This window comes from Lactuca virosa, chromosome 1 (assembly GCF_052849685.1).
Source record: "Lactuca virosa cultivar CGN04683 chromosome 1, Lactuca_virosa_CGN04683_v6, whole genome shotgun sequence".
Classification (NCBI taxonomy): Eukaryota; Viridiplantae; Streptophyta; class Magnoliopsida; order Asterales; family Asteraceae; genus Lactuca; species Lactuca virosa.
The window spans coordinates 180,794,763-180,809,560 of NC_136426.1; the positions used below are offsets into that span (position 1 = coordinate 180,794,763).

A 14,798-nucleotide genomic window follows, 5' to 3' on the forward strand; every position below is an offset into this window, starting at 1 on the left:
TATTTTTCGAGTCTGGTAATACTTTCTTCTCTAAGGACCACCATGAAGATGCTTCATCGAACACTACATCTCTTGAAGTGTAGCATCTTCCTCTTGTTGGATCACAACACCTCCATCCTTTTCTTTGATTGTCATATCCAACAAATATACACCTGACTGCTTTCTTGTCAAACTTGCTACGTAAATGACTAGGTACAAATACGTAGCAGACACAACCAAATACTCGAAAGTAGCTAACAGGAGGTTTCATGTTCCATAGTGTCTCAAATGGTGAAATGAAACCTAACCTTGGTTGGGGAAGTTTATTGATCACATGGGCAGCAGTTCGCATTGCTTCAGGCCAAAATCTTCCTGGGACATTCTTCGCGTGTAGCATGCTTCGACAAATTTCTGCAAGATGTCGATTCTTTCTCTCAGCTACACCATTTTGTTGAGGTGTGTTGGCACATGTGAATTGATGACGTATACCACATTCTTTTAGATAGCTATTGAATTCTTCCGAGGTGTATTCTCCTCCATTGTCTGAGCGTTGACACCGAATCTTCTTTCTCACTTCTCCTTCGACCGTTGTCTTGAATTCTAGAAACTTTGAGAATGTTTCAGATTTTTCTTTCATGAAGAAAACCCACACATATCTCGAATAATCATCAATGAACGTCACCATGTACTGCATCCCGCTAATTGATGTCTGCTTGACTGGACCGAACACATCCTAGTGAATTAACTCTAGTGGCTTTGCTCTAAAATTTGACTCCTTGTATGGTAATTGATGAGCTTTACCATACTGACATCCAGCACAAACAACATCTGTTTTAACTTCAAGTTGAGGTAAGCCACTGAGCATGGATTTCTCCATTATTACCTTCAACTTGTGATAACCAACATGTCCCAGCCGTGCATGCCATAAATCTGCTGTCTCGTTCTTACAAGTCTTATCTACATAGGCAGACTCTACAGAGAGAACATAGACGGACTCCACTCTCCGTCCTTCCATTGTTGGCTTTTCTGATATTTTAAGATCTCGACAGACCTTCACATCTTGTGGGCCAAACAAGACGTAGTTTCCTGATGATGTTAGTTGCGATACCGATAACAAGTTCTTCTTCATACCTGGCACGTGATAGACATTATGTAGTGACACCATGTCAGATTTATTACCAGGCATGATCGTTGTTTTGCCAATCTGAGCAATTGGAAGTCGTGCATTGTTGGCTGTAAGTACCATGCGACTCCCTTTGTACTCCTTCACATCTTGTAGTTTGTTCTGATCACCAGTCATGTGATTGGAGCATCATGAATCAATGATCCAGTCATTCTCATAGTTGATACGATCTCCCATCATTGCCATGAGCGCCAACTCGTTTTCTTCTATGGCGCATAATGCCTCAGCATCCCATTCATCCTCTATTTCCTTTTTGGAAGTTACGACATTGCTTTCCACAGACTTTTTCTTTGACCAACAATCTTTGGACATGTGGCCCCACTTTCCACAATTGTTGCAGTAGCCTTTGAACCTCCTCCCCCGAGAACTCTTATTGTCGATCTTTTGAGATCTCCATGGTTGTGAGGTTCCTGGCTGACTCTTCCCTTTGTCAGAATTTTTGTATCCTTCTTTAGAAGGTGGCTTGAAATTCCTCCGACTTTTACTTGTGTAGAGTGCTTCTTCTTCAATCTTCAGCGTGATGCCTCCCATTTGCTTAGCCATAGCTTCTTGGCTGGCCAACAAATTCTCAAACTCTACAAGTGATGGTTGAACGGGCCATCCTTGTACAGCAGTAACGAAGCTTCTATATTCCGGCATCAGTCCATGGATGATGATCCTCTTTATTCGAGCTTCTGTAATGACGGATTGCGGATCTAGTTCAGTAATCTCCCGACATATCGACTTGACCTTGTGGAAATATTGAGCAATCGTCATGTCACGTTGTGAGATTGATAATAGCTCGTTCTCCAAAAGTTGTAGTCTTGTATCATTCTTCTTTGAGAAAAGCGTCACAAACGTGTCCCAAGCTTCTTTCGGTGTGTTCTCGTCCCGAATATGCTCAAACATCTCTTCTTCGATTGTGGTCTTCAAGGCAAACATTGCTTTGCCTGCTTTGATTTTCCATTTGCGTAGAGCGCCATTAACATCTTCCTCCGGAGGCGTGGTTTCGCTTCCGCCAACGACCTCCCATAGATCTTGTCCTTGTAAGTAGGACTTCATACATGTTTCCCATGTTTTGTAGTTGTTGTTGTTGAGTTTCTTGATTCCTCCGACGACTTGGAGATCACCCATCGTGTTGGCAGTACCTCGGTAATACCAAACAAGCTAGTTTCGACACTAAACTTGCAGAGTCACAAACTACTCACGATACAATGAGAATCACTCGTTCTCACTATCAAGAAACTTTGCTCTGATACCAGATTGTTGAACACGACTCTTTGTATGGGAAACAAAAAGACTTTTATTAAGACACTTAAGAAGACCTTACACTTTGTGAGACTACTACACACTTTGCTCTTTTTGAGGCTTTCTTGGATGGTTTGGAGCAAATGAGCTCCACACCTATTTATAGGCCTCTTAGGAAGGTTCTAGATACTAGTATACACTTACTACCTACTAGATAACTCTAGAACTATCTAACATACTCTATATGCTTCCATATGTTTCTAGAATATTCTACCATGTTCTGGAGATGTCTAGGTTGCTCCAGTGTCTTCTAGAATGATCCATAACCTTCCAGGGTCTTCCATGTCGTTCTAGAGTATTCTAGACTCTTCCGGTATATTCCGGAGTCTTCCATAGTCTTCCATAATGTTCTAGAATCTTCTAGAGCGTTCTAGAACAAGCTAAAGTCTTCTAGATAATATTTGTTCTATTGGGCTAGTGATGATCTTTAACACCAAACTCCAACACTTCAAATTGACAATATAAAGTATATACTAATACACATTTATTAGAAAGGGCTAGAGCATCAAGGGTAAAATAGTCCAAATAGGCAAAATTTCAAAGATTTACAAGGGCGATACATTTTCAAAGCCAAACAACCAAAACTAAGGCAAACATTACCAAATCCAGAAAAAGTAACACATTTTCAAAGCTAAACATCAAGGGTAAAATCGTCCAAATAGGCAAAATTTCAACGATTGCATTTGGGTAAAATTCCAAATCCAGAAAAAGTAACACCGGATGGGAAATAATAACATCTAGATAAGCTAAGTAGCAAATTGAGAACAGGAAAATTCCATCCCAAATAGTTGAATACTTCCATTACAGATCTTGATGAGTTCTAAATCGCGAAGAAGAGAAATATGGACAGGGTCACAGAATTCAGAAGAGGAAAGGGTATCTAATTTGGAGCTTAACTTGAGCTCTACACATGGACAAGTTACAAGTATTGATGCAGAACTGCTGCAGACTGATGATTCAAGTTCTCTAGGTCTAAATTTGTGAAATCTCCTGCAATGGACAAGTTACAAGTATGGAAAGCATAGCTGACAAAGAAAATTGAAATCACAGAAACTGAAATTGATTCTCCAGGGGCAAAATTTGTGAAATGTGAGCAAACTGATATCGACATACATACATACATGGGGTGTCGCTAATGGTGGTATGGGGCAGCGACAGTGGTAGTATGGTACAGCGACGGTGGTGGTACGGGGCAGCTTAGGAGGTGGTGTGCGACATCGATGTTGGAGGAAAACCTGCAACCGTTTTGGTCAATGTGGGTTGCCGATGTGCGCTGAAATCAGAGTTCGGAAATCACAAAAGTCCAATTGGAATTGGTTACCTGAAATCAGTCGAAAATCACCGGCGGATGCTTGCTGCAGCAGGCTTCGGAAATCGCCGATGTAAACAAGGGTTTTGTTTGGGTAATTTTGATCGACGAGCAATCTCGGGAATTTGGGTTTTAGGAGGGCGTAGCAATTCTGTAGGTATAAGGAAATGTAGGAATTTTGTAGGTATCAACAAATTGAAAAATTGATGTATTATATTATAATTAAATATAATTTGAAGATTATCAGCTATGTTTTTTTTCAATATAATTAATATAGTGTATAAATATTAATATAGTGTATATACACACATACATATCCAAAACCGTAAGCAATCCGTAGGTAAAATACCTACGGATTGCCTACGGATAAAGGTTCTCCGTAGGCAATCCGTAGTTATTTACCTACGGATTACCAACGAGTTTTTTTTATTTTCTATTTTTCAAGGGTCTAATGTCTTTTTTTTCGTTTCATTTTTTTCACAACATCATTATACTTTTATTGATTTGTTTTCACAAAGTTATACATCATATAAATGTACATAAAACCGTGCATACACATAGATACACATACACATATGCATACACATACACGTACATACTCAAATACACACATACACATATATACACAGATACATATCCATAAGCACACATATACACTCATACACATACATAAATATATATACATATACTCACATACATACATACATAAATAAATACATACATACATTTACTTATACAAATATACATATTTCCCCTGATTATCATCATTTTTCATTATTCATACATTAAATGTATATTATTTTACCTTATTGATGTGTTAAACGTTGTTTTTTTGTTTGTGTGTAAAACACATTCGTTACGATTATTATATATTGTCATTATGTTTATAATAATAATTATTATTATTAGTACTATTAGTATATGTATACCTTTGTATGTAAGTTTATGTTATGTATAAGTCGGTGAAAACAAAGAAATCAAACAATAATGAAGTTGTGAAAAAAATGAAATTGAAAAACCAATATTTTCCCTTAAAAATTAGAAAATAAAAAAAATCGTAGGCAATCCGTAGGTAAAATACCTACGGATAAAGGTTATCCGTAGTTATCCGTAGGTATTTACCTACGGATTACCTACGGGGTTTTTTTTTTTTTTCTATTTTTCAAGGGTCTAATGTCGTTTTTTTTCGTTTCATTTTTTTCACAACATCATAATACTTGGATTGCTTTGTTTTTCACAAAGTTATACATCATATAAATGTACATAAAACCGTGCATACGCATAGATACACATACACGCATGCATACATATACACGACATACTCAAATACACACATACACATATATACACAGATACATATCCTTAAGCACACATTTACACACATACAAATACAAAAATATATATACATATACTCACATACATACATACATAAATAAATACATACATACACTTATTTATACAAATATACATATTTCCCTTAATTATCATCATTTTTCATTTTTCATTTTTCATTAAACAAATACGTGATATACTGAACATAATACATACATATGAGTAATGGGTTCTAACGATGCATACCTTTGTATGTAAGTTTATGTTATGTATAAGTTGGTGAAAACAAAGCAATCAAAGTATAATTTTGTTGTGAAAAAAATGAAACGATAAAAATGACATTAGACCCTTGAAAAATTGGAAATAAAAAAAAACGTTGGTAATCCGTAGGTAAATACCTACGGATTACCTACGGATAAAGGTTTTCCGTAGGTAATCTGTAGGTATTTAGCTACGGATTACCTACGGTTTTTTTTGTTCTATTTTTCAAGGTGTAATGTCGTTTTTTTCGTTTCATTTTTTTTCACAACATCATTATACTTTGATTGCTTTGTTTTCACAAAGTTATACATCATATAAATGTATGTAGAAGAATGTGCATCATTAGAACTCATTACTATGTATGATACAAAAAGCTATTTATGTTTGTTCTTGAGCCACAATTAACCTCATTAAACAAATACGTGATATACTGAACATAATACATACATATGGTTTGTATGTAAATGTGTGTATTTATTTGTAATTGTGTATAGAAAATAACTTTCATTTATATTATATAAAAAAAGAATAATAAAGTTGTAAATGAGTAATGGGTTCTAACGATGCATACATGTGTATGTAAGTTTATGTTATGTATAAGTTGGTGAAAACAAAACAATCAAAGTATAATGATGTTGTGAAAAAAATGAAACGATAAAACTGACATTAGACCCTTGAAAAATTGAAAATAAAAAATAAACCGTAGGTAATCCGTAGGTAAATACCTACGGATAAAGGTTATCCGTAGGTAATCTGTAGGTATTTACCTACGGATTACCTACGGTTTTTTTTTCTATTTTTCAAGGTGTAATGTCGTTTTTTTCGTTTCATTTTTTTCACAACATCATTATACTTTGATTGCTTTGTTTTCACAAAGATATACATCATATAAACGTATGTAGAAGAACGTGCATCATTAGAACTCATTACTATATATGATACAAAAAGCTATTTATATTTGTTCTTGAGCCGCAATTAACCTCATTAAACAAATATGTGATATACTTAACGTAATACATACATATGGTTTGTATGTAAATGTGTGTATTTATTTGTATTTGTGTATAGAAAATAACTTTCATTTATATTATATAAAAAAAAAGAATAATAAAGTTGTAAATGAGTAATGGGTTCTAACGATGCATACCTTTGTATGTAAGTTTATGTTATGTATAAGTTGGTGAAAACAAAGCAATTAAAGTATAATGATGTTGTAAAAATAATGTAACGATAAAAATGACATTAGAGCCTTGAAAAATTGAAAATAAAAAAACCCGTAGGTAATCCGTAGGTAAATACCTACGGATAAAGGTTATCCGTAGGTAATCTGTAGGTATTTACCTACGGATTACCTACGGTTTTTTTTTCTATTTTTCAAGGTTTAATGTCGTTTTTTTCGTTTCATCTTTTTCACAACATCATTATACTTTGATTTCTTTGTTTTCACAAAGTTATACATCATATAAATGTACAGAAAACCGTGTATACGCTTAGATACACATGCACACATATATACACATACACATACATAGTCAAATACACACATACACATACATATATACACACATACATATACATAAGCACACATATACACACATACACATACATATATATATATATATATATATATATATATATACTTACATACATACATATATATATATATATATATATATATATATATATATGTATAATTTTCCCCTAATTTACCTTATTTTTGTACTTTGTTTTATTCTGTTTTATGACAAAATATTTAATTTCTGTAATTTTCTTTTTTTCCTTCTTTGTTTTCGAGATTAGTTAGGAGAAGTTGATGTCAATTTTAATGATTATAAATTTGTAAATACGTTCCAAATTTAGCTTCCACTATGTGCGTAAGCTTTAATTGGCATCATGACAGTTATCAACACATTCTCTCTGGTTTTCTTCAACAAATGTAGTGTTCTTACTTCTATTCTTTCATATTGTCTTTCAATCATTTCTCTGGATATGGCATAGAAAATCTAGTTGTAATCTTAATTGGTCCATACTCTATGTGTGTGTTGTTTCTCTAGATTCTTCTAGAGCTTTGGAGTTAATTGATTTTTCGCTGATAAAAAATGTGAGTTTCAAATGTAAATGAAGTAAAACATGTGAATATGGATGAAGTTGTTATTTCAAATAACAGCTTGCATAGATATTTTTTGTTTTAGTGGTTACTATTTTGATTTAGATTTGGCAGTTACCTTTATTGATGAAACTATAATAAATATAATCAATAGATTCTTAACAAGAAAACCAAGAATAGTAAATAACACACAACGAATCAAAAGGATGTCTAATGATTAAAGGACAAAAACCTCAGAAGAGTTCAACGAGAACTACTACTATAGAGGTATTGTTAAGGTTACAAGTAATTACGAAAAATACTCAAGGAGCTCCCTAATAATGATGCATGCATGCATCATTTATACTAAACCCTAAATACAAAACACGGCTGGACAGCCCAGACCGAGTATACAAAATGCACTGAAATACTAAGCCTCATGACACAACACTATGGACTCAACAATCCCCCTCTTTGTGTCAATTGAGGCGAGACTTCACTTCGGTTGAGTAAGAGTAGATTTCTTAATAGTATTGAACAGCATCGGTATAATGGCAAGAAGAGTTTGACGAAAATCAATGTACAACCGAAGCATATCCGTGAAAATTTTCTTATCAGCTTCACTATTCTTCTTACATATGTGTATAATATCAAGAATGTGCTCCAAATATGTTGTGGAGAACAGGTGTTTATCAACAAGAGCGAACAAACACTTTTGACCTTCGCCTCGGGTGAACATGACCGTGTGGAACTTCGGGTCTATCTTCCCCATTCGCATCTTGTTGACATCGCTTGACTTCCCTATCGTTTTGATAATTGGCTTCTTTCTCAGGGTAGTAGCGATCTCTTGATCCATCTTTGCTACCTCGTGAATGTAGCAGACTAACATTTGCTTGATATGGTCGATGATAGGCTCATACTGTTGTTGATCAGTGAGCAATATGTTATTCAACAAAATCCAGTCGTGTGGGTTTAGGTTCGGTAGATCTGCCAAAGAAATAATATGCACCGAGTTGTCCGATCCTCAGGTAACCTTAAACTTCACATTGATGAATTTCCCTGCTGGAGTTGGTTTCAAAACCCTGACAGTCGTAATCTTCTGGGCACTCAAGGTCAGGTACTGAGGTTGAGCGAAGGCAAGATAGTAATCAACTAAATCTCTGTCAACCTTCGGGTCTGGAGATAGGACGGAAGCGATTGGTTCAAAGCAGTGGAATACAAATGCCCTTCGGGTGATAGGCATATCGAACTGCGAGTCTTTGGAGTTCTCTCGGTCAAAAGAAATGACCGGTTCGAGCCAATGTGTGCTTGGAGATTCGATTGTTTCCTTGATTAATCGCTCCAATGTCCACATTGGAAAGAGTGTTTTTCTACTCTCCAAAGTGTCGTGAGCTACTTTCTCTTTTCCTTCCCTTTCTTCTTCTTCTCTCGATATCCGAAGATTTTCATCAAGAACTTTGTGTCTATTCTTTCTTTTGAGAACATCTTCATTACCCTTCGGTGGTTCGGTGGTGACTTTCGGTTTGGATGGTTCCTTAGATTCGGTTGTAGGGATTTGCTTTGGAGGATTTTGATCACCTTCTCCCCCTTGTTACGGAGGGACCACCGGCTCCAGAACACCCTCAATTCGACTTAACATGTCCAGGGCAGGGCGTAGCTTCTCAGCCAAGTGTCGTCGAACAGTCAAAGTAAGAACCGAATCATGAGCATCCACGACGTTAGAGAAAAGAGCATGTACATCACTTACAAAACTCTTTATGACAGCTCTCTCCGATTTCAGATCATCAATCTCCCTTCGCGCCTGTGTGAGTTTGACAGACTGGGTCTTGACCAAGGTTGTATGGCTAGCAAGCTCATCCATAATATTGTTCTTGGTGGCCAAATCTTCTTGAAGCTTTTCCAGTCAGGAGTTGATGGAGGTGGTGAGCGTGGACTGATTGGTTTGAAGAGGCTCGCGGACCAGATCAAACTTATCTTTCTCAGCCTGAAGCGAATTTGAAAGAGATTCTATCGTGGCATTGACTTTATTGGCGTTGGTTACAGTAGCGGCTTGAAGTGACTCGAGAAATACCCTCACATCTGAAATGAGTGTGGCCACTTCTTCAGTAGCCTTCTTGCTGGATAGAGTAGAGGCCTCGACAGCTTCAGTTTCCTTATGGATTGAAACTTCATGCTCTTTTAGTAGAGTTTCAACAAGAGCTTTGACGGCTGCATCAGAGTAAGACGAAGATGAGGAAGAGGAATAGGATGAGGAAGCAATGAGCTTGTCGAGCTTCTCATTTAAATCACTGGTTGAAGGGGTCTTTGATTTCTTGGGCATCTTCTTCACCTTTCGCCTTTTAGGTGCAGAAGAAGCAACTTTTTTGGACTTGCGCTTCTTTGGCGTGACAACATTAGAATACTGACCCTCCTTCTCTCCCTTTCGCTTGTCAGCTTTCTTCCCCCTCTTAGCTGGTTTATCAGCTTCCTCAAGGGACTTCTGCATTTCGGGTGTTAAGGGTCTCGGTCCATTAGGAGGAATCTTCTTGTATTCTGAAATGACATTACTTTCATCTGAGACACACCGGTACATGGACTTAGGAACCGAACCCACAAATGCGTACTTTGTTGGGTCGGTGACGATGATCTTGGTGGTGTGGAATGTTGCAATCGACACTTTCAAAGAATCTGCCATGATTGGAATGTTGAACTTTTCGATCGCCCTTTGTGTGATAATCGTCCAGAATCGACCACACAAAATCTCAGAATGAAGAGATGTTGAATTAAGGCTTTGCACCAGTTGAGTCCATAGAATTGATATGTAATCCAAGCTAAGACCGTGATAGAGACCATGGAGAATGGTCATGAATCCTTTTCTTGCACCATGTAATCCTGCGACACGCTCAGCAAAAGCTTTGAAAAGAAGGGTAAAGAGGCCATTCCATTGAGGAGGAAGGCATGACTTTTTGAACTTCGTTACACTGGTAAGAAGCTCAGTGTACCCCATATCATAGAACATGGTGAATAAATGAGTGGTAGTGATGGTATCTGGGTTTACCATAGAAGCATCAAATGCAAGCCCTAACAGAGAGCAGAATCGAACCTTGGAGACGGAAGTCTTTTGGTCGAAAATCTCGAAGAAAATCCTTTCCTTGCTTTTATCGTAAGAGGCAGTTGTGTAGACTTGTGACAGTAGTGACATTGGAACGGATTCCACCTTGGTTAGCGCAATCACAAGTGGTGAATATTTGAGGCATTCAACTACTTGGAGCATGTAGGAATCGTAGCGAAATGGGTTGGGGTCAACAATCATTTTCTGATTGGGCTTGATTGTAAGCAGAGAAGATGAAGCGGTGTGCTCTTGAATGGAGGATGAATCTGCCATTGTTGTTGCTTGAATGAAGAAGATGAAGAGAAATCGCCGGAGTGTTCTTGTGTGATTTTGGTAGTGGTAAAGAGGTAAAAGTGAAGTGAGAGAACCTTTTATACCATTACCATGAGAGAGAAAAATCCAGAGCAGTCATTCCACGATCTTCTGAATCGACGCCTGAAAAAGTGAGTTGACAACTGTTACCCCGAAAAGGTGTCAGGCGGCGTGAAGGTTGGTAGCTGTTTCAAATTCACGCGCCCTTTTAAATCTTATCCTTTGACCACCTTACCAATTTTGAAAACTATTCAAATTCCCTTGTAAATAAAGACTTATCCATTCGCTTCATATAATTCAAGTACCTTTCGCTCCTGAACATAACATATCACCACATCGAATAGGACCGAAACTACAATTCTAAAAGGTTGCCATTAGTTCCATAAACAATACTTTGGGAAGCTCATAGAGATCTTCGTGCAAGAGTGTGCCAAAGAAAAAGAAATAAAACAAAATATTTGTGGGATATTAGTGATGTCAATAAAGACACGAAACGATGGATCCCAGTCACGAATCTCTTCCTTCAAAGTCAAGAGAGACTTCAAAGTGTTTGTGTGGTTTCCCGTTAAAATACGATCAAATGCTTATTAAGAAGCATTGAAAGGCATCTTTTCAAGTTATGGCTCTAAAAGGTGGATTTCGCTTCAACTAAACTTCGGTTCTTGACATAAGACCGAAAGTGAGGTGAAGTACTTGTGAGACCAGTGTAGCCTATTAAACAAGTAGGTTTGGTAATATATTCAGTGACTTGTTGGAAATATAGAAATCCAAAAAAAAAAAACTTGATCTTTTTGGGAAGAAATGTCTTGGTTTTAGACAATTTCATAAAGATCTTGCAAAAAGAAAAAGAGATTTATGATAATAACAACCGAAAGTGGTTATTAATAAGTTGGTGAAAACTAGAACATTCAATTGTTCACCGTCAATTCATTTAGGGTATTGGATGTTGGGTTTCACTTAGCACGTGGTGAAACGAAACTAAGATCATTAACACAGATGTCGTGTAACCGTAAACCTCAGTGGTTAACACTGAGAGTCTCAAGGGTTACTTTCATGAAATGAAATATGATGAAGAAAAGAAGGGAGGTGGTTAAAAGAACCAAAAGTACTTCTGCTGTATATGAGTGACCAAGCAGAAAACTCTTAACTCAATAGGAGAAGAGAAAGGTAGCTCATGACTTCAGTGATTTTAACAGCCTGATTGGGAAGACTCGATTTGTATATATCGAGTCAGTAAGGCTTCACTCAGAGTCTTGGAGGCTTTGGTCGACATGCAGCAGCATGCTTCGAGGGACACTTAGCTAGTACAGAGATAAAAAGTGTTATACCTGCCCCAGCTCCACCATGTAAATGTAACCATTACCTATCTAAACATTGTTTTTGGTATTTTTCATTGGATTTGGGAAAAAGAAAAGAAATAAAACTAAACTTAAAAGAAATATTTTTTGGTGATTTTAAATTTTCTGAAAAAGAATAAAAACAGAAAAGAAAAATATTTTTGGATTTTTGATTTTTCTGAAAAAGAATAAAAATAGAAAGGAAAAATATTTTTGGAAATTTGAAATTAATTAACGACATAAGATAAGTTAAACAAAAGAGTGTACAAAGTATACAAGAGGTACAACCGAAACTTCACCTTTAGAGAAATGAAGCGAAATGGACCGAGCGTTTGGTTCATTTCGGTTCCCGAAAAATCCGGAACCGAAATAGACCGAGCGTTCGCTCTATTTCACTTGTCAAAATTTAATGAGGCAAAAGAGGTTTCGGTACTGATTCAGCTTCCATCATTCCTAAGCCTTGGAGAATTTATTAAATGATGCTTTAGGTAGGGCTTCTGTGAATATGTCAGCAAGCTGATCAACAGATCGAACGAAGTGAATTTCTACGTTATCGTGTTCGACGTGATCCTTGATAAAATGGTACCTCAGTAATATATGTTTCGTTTTTGAGTGGTGCACTGGATTATGACATATTTGTATAGCGCTTTCAGAGTCACAATAAAGAGGAATTTTCTTCATGCTTAGGCTGTAGTCTCTGAGTTGGCTTTGAATCCAAATGACCTATGAAGTGCAAGACGTTGTAGCAATATATTCAGCTTCGGCTGTTGAAAGAGAAACACATATTTGTTTCTTGGATTTCCAGCTAACAATTTTTCCATCAAGGAACTGGCATCCTCCAGTTGTGCTCTTTCTGTCCAAACCACATCCTCCAAGATCAGCATCATAAAATGCTTGTACAAAGAAACCTGACTTGGCAGGATACGAGAGACCGAGAGATGAGGTTCGCTTCAAATATGTGAAGATATTTTTGATAGCCATCATATGAGGTTCGCATGGATTAGCTAGGAACCTGACACAATAACACACAGAAAACATAATATCTGGTCTACTAGTGGTTAGATACATTAGAGACCCTCTCATTTGTCGATAGAGAGTCATATCAACTGCCGGTTTCTCCATAGATGGTGTTAACTTAGTTCCAAATCCCATAGGAACCTTTACTTTAGAATCTCCCATCATGCCAAACTTTGCCAGTAGGGTCTTCGTGTAAGCTTCTTGGTTAATAAAAATGCCTTCGGGTCCCTGTCTAATATTTAAGCCAAGGAAAAAGTTAATCGGACCCATTGAGCTCATCTCAAACTTAGTCTCCATCAACTTCCTGAATTCAGCCGTTAGGCTAGGATTCGTGGAACCGAAGATGATATCATCGACATAGATTTGGACGATTATTAAATGGTCTCCCTATTTCTTGTGAAATAAGGTTGGGTCAACCGAACCTTATTTAAATTTTGACATTTTTAGAAACCGAGTTAACGTTTCATACCAGGCTCTGGGAGTTTGCTTCAGACCGTAGACTGCTTTGTCCAAAATGTAGCAGTGATCAGGATACTTTTCGTTCACAAATCTCGGTCGTTGCTCAACATACACAGTTTCTTTTAGTTCTCCATTTAGAAAGGCACACTTGACGTCCATTTGAAACACTTCAAAGTTTTTATGTGCAGCGTATGCCAGAAAGATTCTTACTGATTCCAACCTTGCTACAGGAGTGAAGGTTTCTTCATAATCTATACCCTCTTACTGGCAATATCCCTTCACAACCAGGCTCGCTTTATTGCATATCACGTTCCCTTCTTTGTCAAACTTGTTCCGGAACACCCATTTCAGCCTAACTACAGATGCATCCTTTGGTGTGGGAATCAGTGTCCAGACCTGGTTTCGCTCGAACTCATTGAGTTCGTCTTGCATGGCATGTACCCAATAAGAGTGATCGAGTGCATTATTAACCATTTTCGATTCTATTTTGGAGACGAACTAATTGAACATGCAAAATTCTACTTGAGAGAATAGAGCAGTTTGCTTCGCTTTTATTTGAGAGCGTGTAAGAACTCCATCGGATGATTCACCAATTACTTGAGGTTTTGGATGATCCCTTGTCCATTTCGTGAGAGGAGGGAAGTTCGGATCGAAAATGGGATCCAATTCAGCATTTACTTCTTCTTCAAACTCTGATTGAATGTCCGAATCATCATTCGTTTCATCTGTTCTTTGATTCTCCCCCTCGAATGATGAAACGGTTTCGATTATAGGTTCAAAATATTCTTCTTCTTCAGGACGGTCTTGGGACGTTGTAGGTGACAGAATCTCCCCCCTGGAAAGGCGAGTCAGGTCTATCTGATGTAGATGGACCCTCCCCCTAGAATGTAAAGCTTTCTTTTGGAGGTTCGCTTGAAAGGGGACGCTTGTCGGAATCGTACAGTTTGCTTGGACCTTGCTTTTCGGTTTCCATTTCTCTTGCAGCATCAGTAATAACTTGCTTCAGGTTGTCAATCTTGTTATCTGCTGCCTTTGCCTCAGAGTAGATAGCTTTCTCAGGTTCATCAAAGAGTAGCATGTACTCTTCAAATAGATTGGCGATTGGAACTGAGACTTGACCTTTTTTTCGAAAAATCTCTTCCATT

General features: G+C 37.2%; 1 protein-coding gene and 1 long non-coding RNA gene across 2 annotated transcripts; both read right to left on the reverse strand.

Moving 5' to 3' along the window:
* Positions 1 to 1,291: 1,291 nt before the first annotated feature.
* LOC145124766 (uncharacterized) lies at positions 1,292 to 2,275 on the reverse strand. Its single transcript, XM_079060229.1, has one exon. The coding sequence runs from the start codon at positions 2,273 to 2,275 to the stop codon at positions 1,292 to 1,294; it is 984 nt and encodes a 327-aa protein (XP_078916355.1).
* Positions 2,276 to 3,108: 833 nt separating this feature from the next.
* Positions 3,109 to 3,922, reverse strand: LOC145107615 (uncharacterized). The gene is made up of 2 exons (XR_013707908.1): positions 3,771 to 3,922; positions 3,109 to 3,684 (listed from the first exon to the last, which is right to left on the reverse strand). It is a non-coding gene; the product is annotated as an uncharacterized LOC145107615 (long non-coding RNA).
* Positions 3,923 to 14,798: the final 10,876 nt, after the last annotated feature.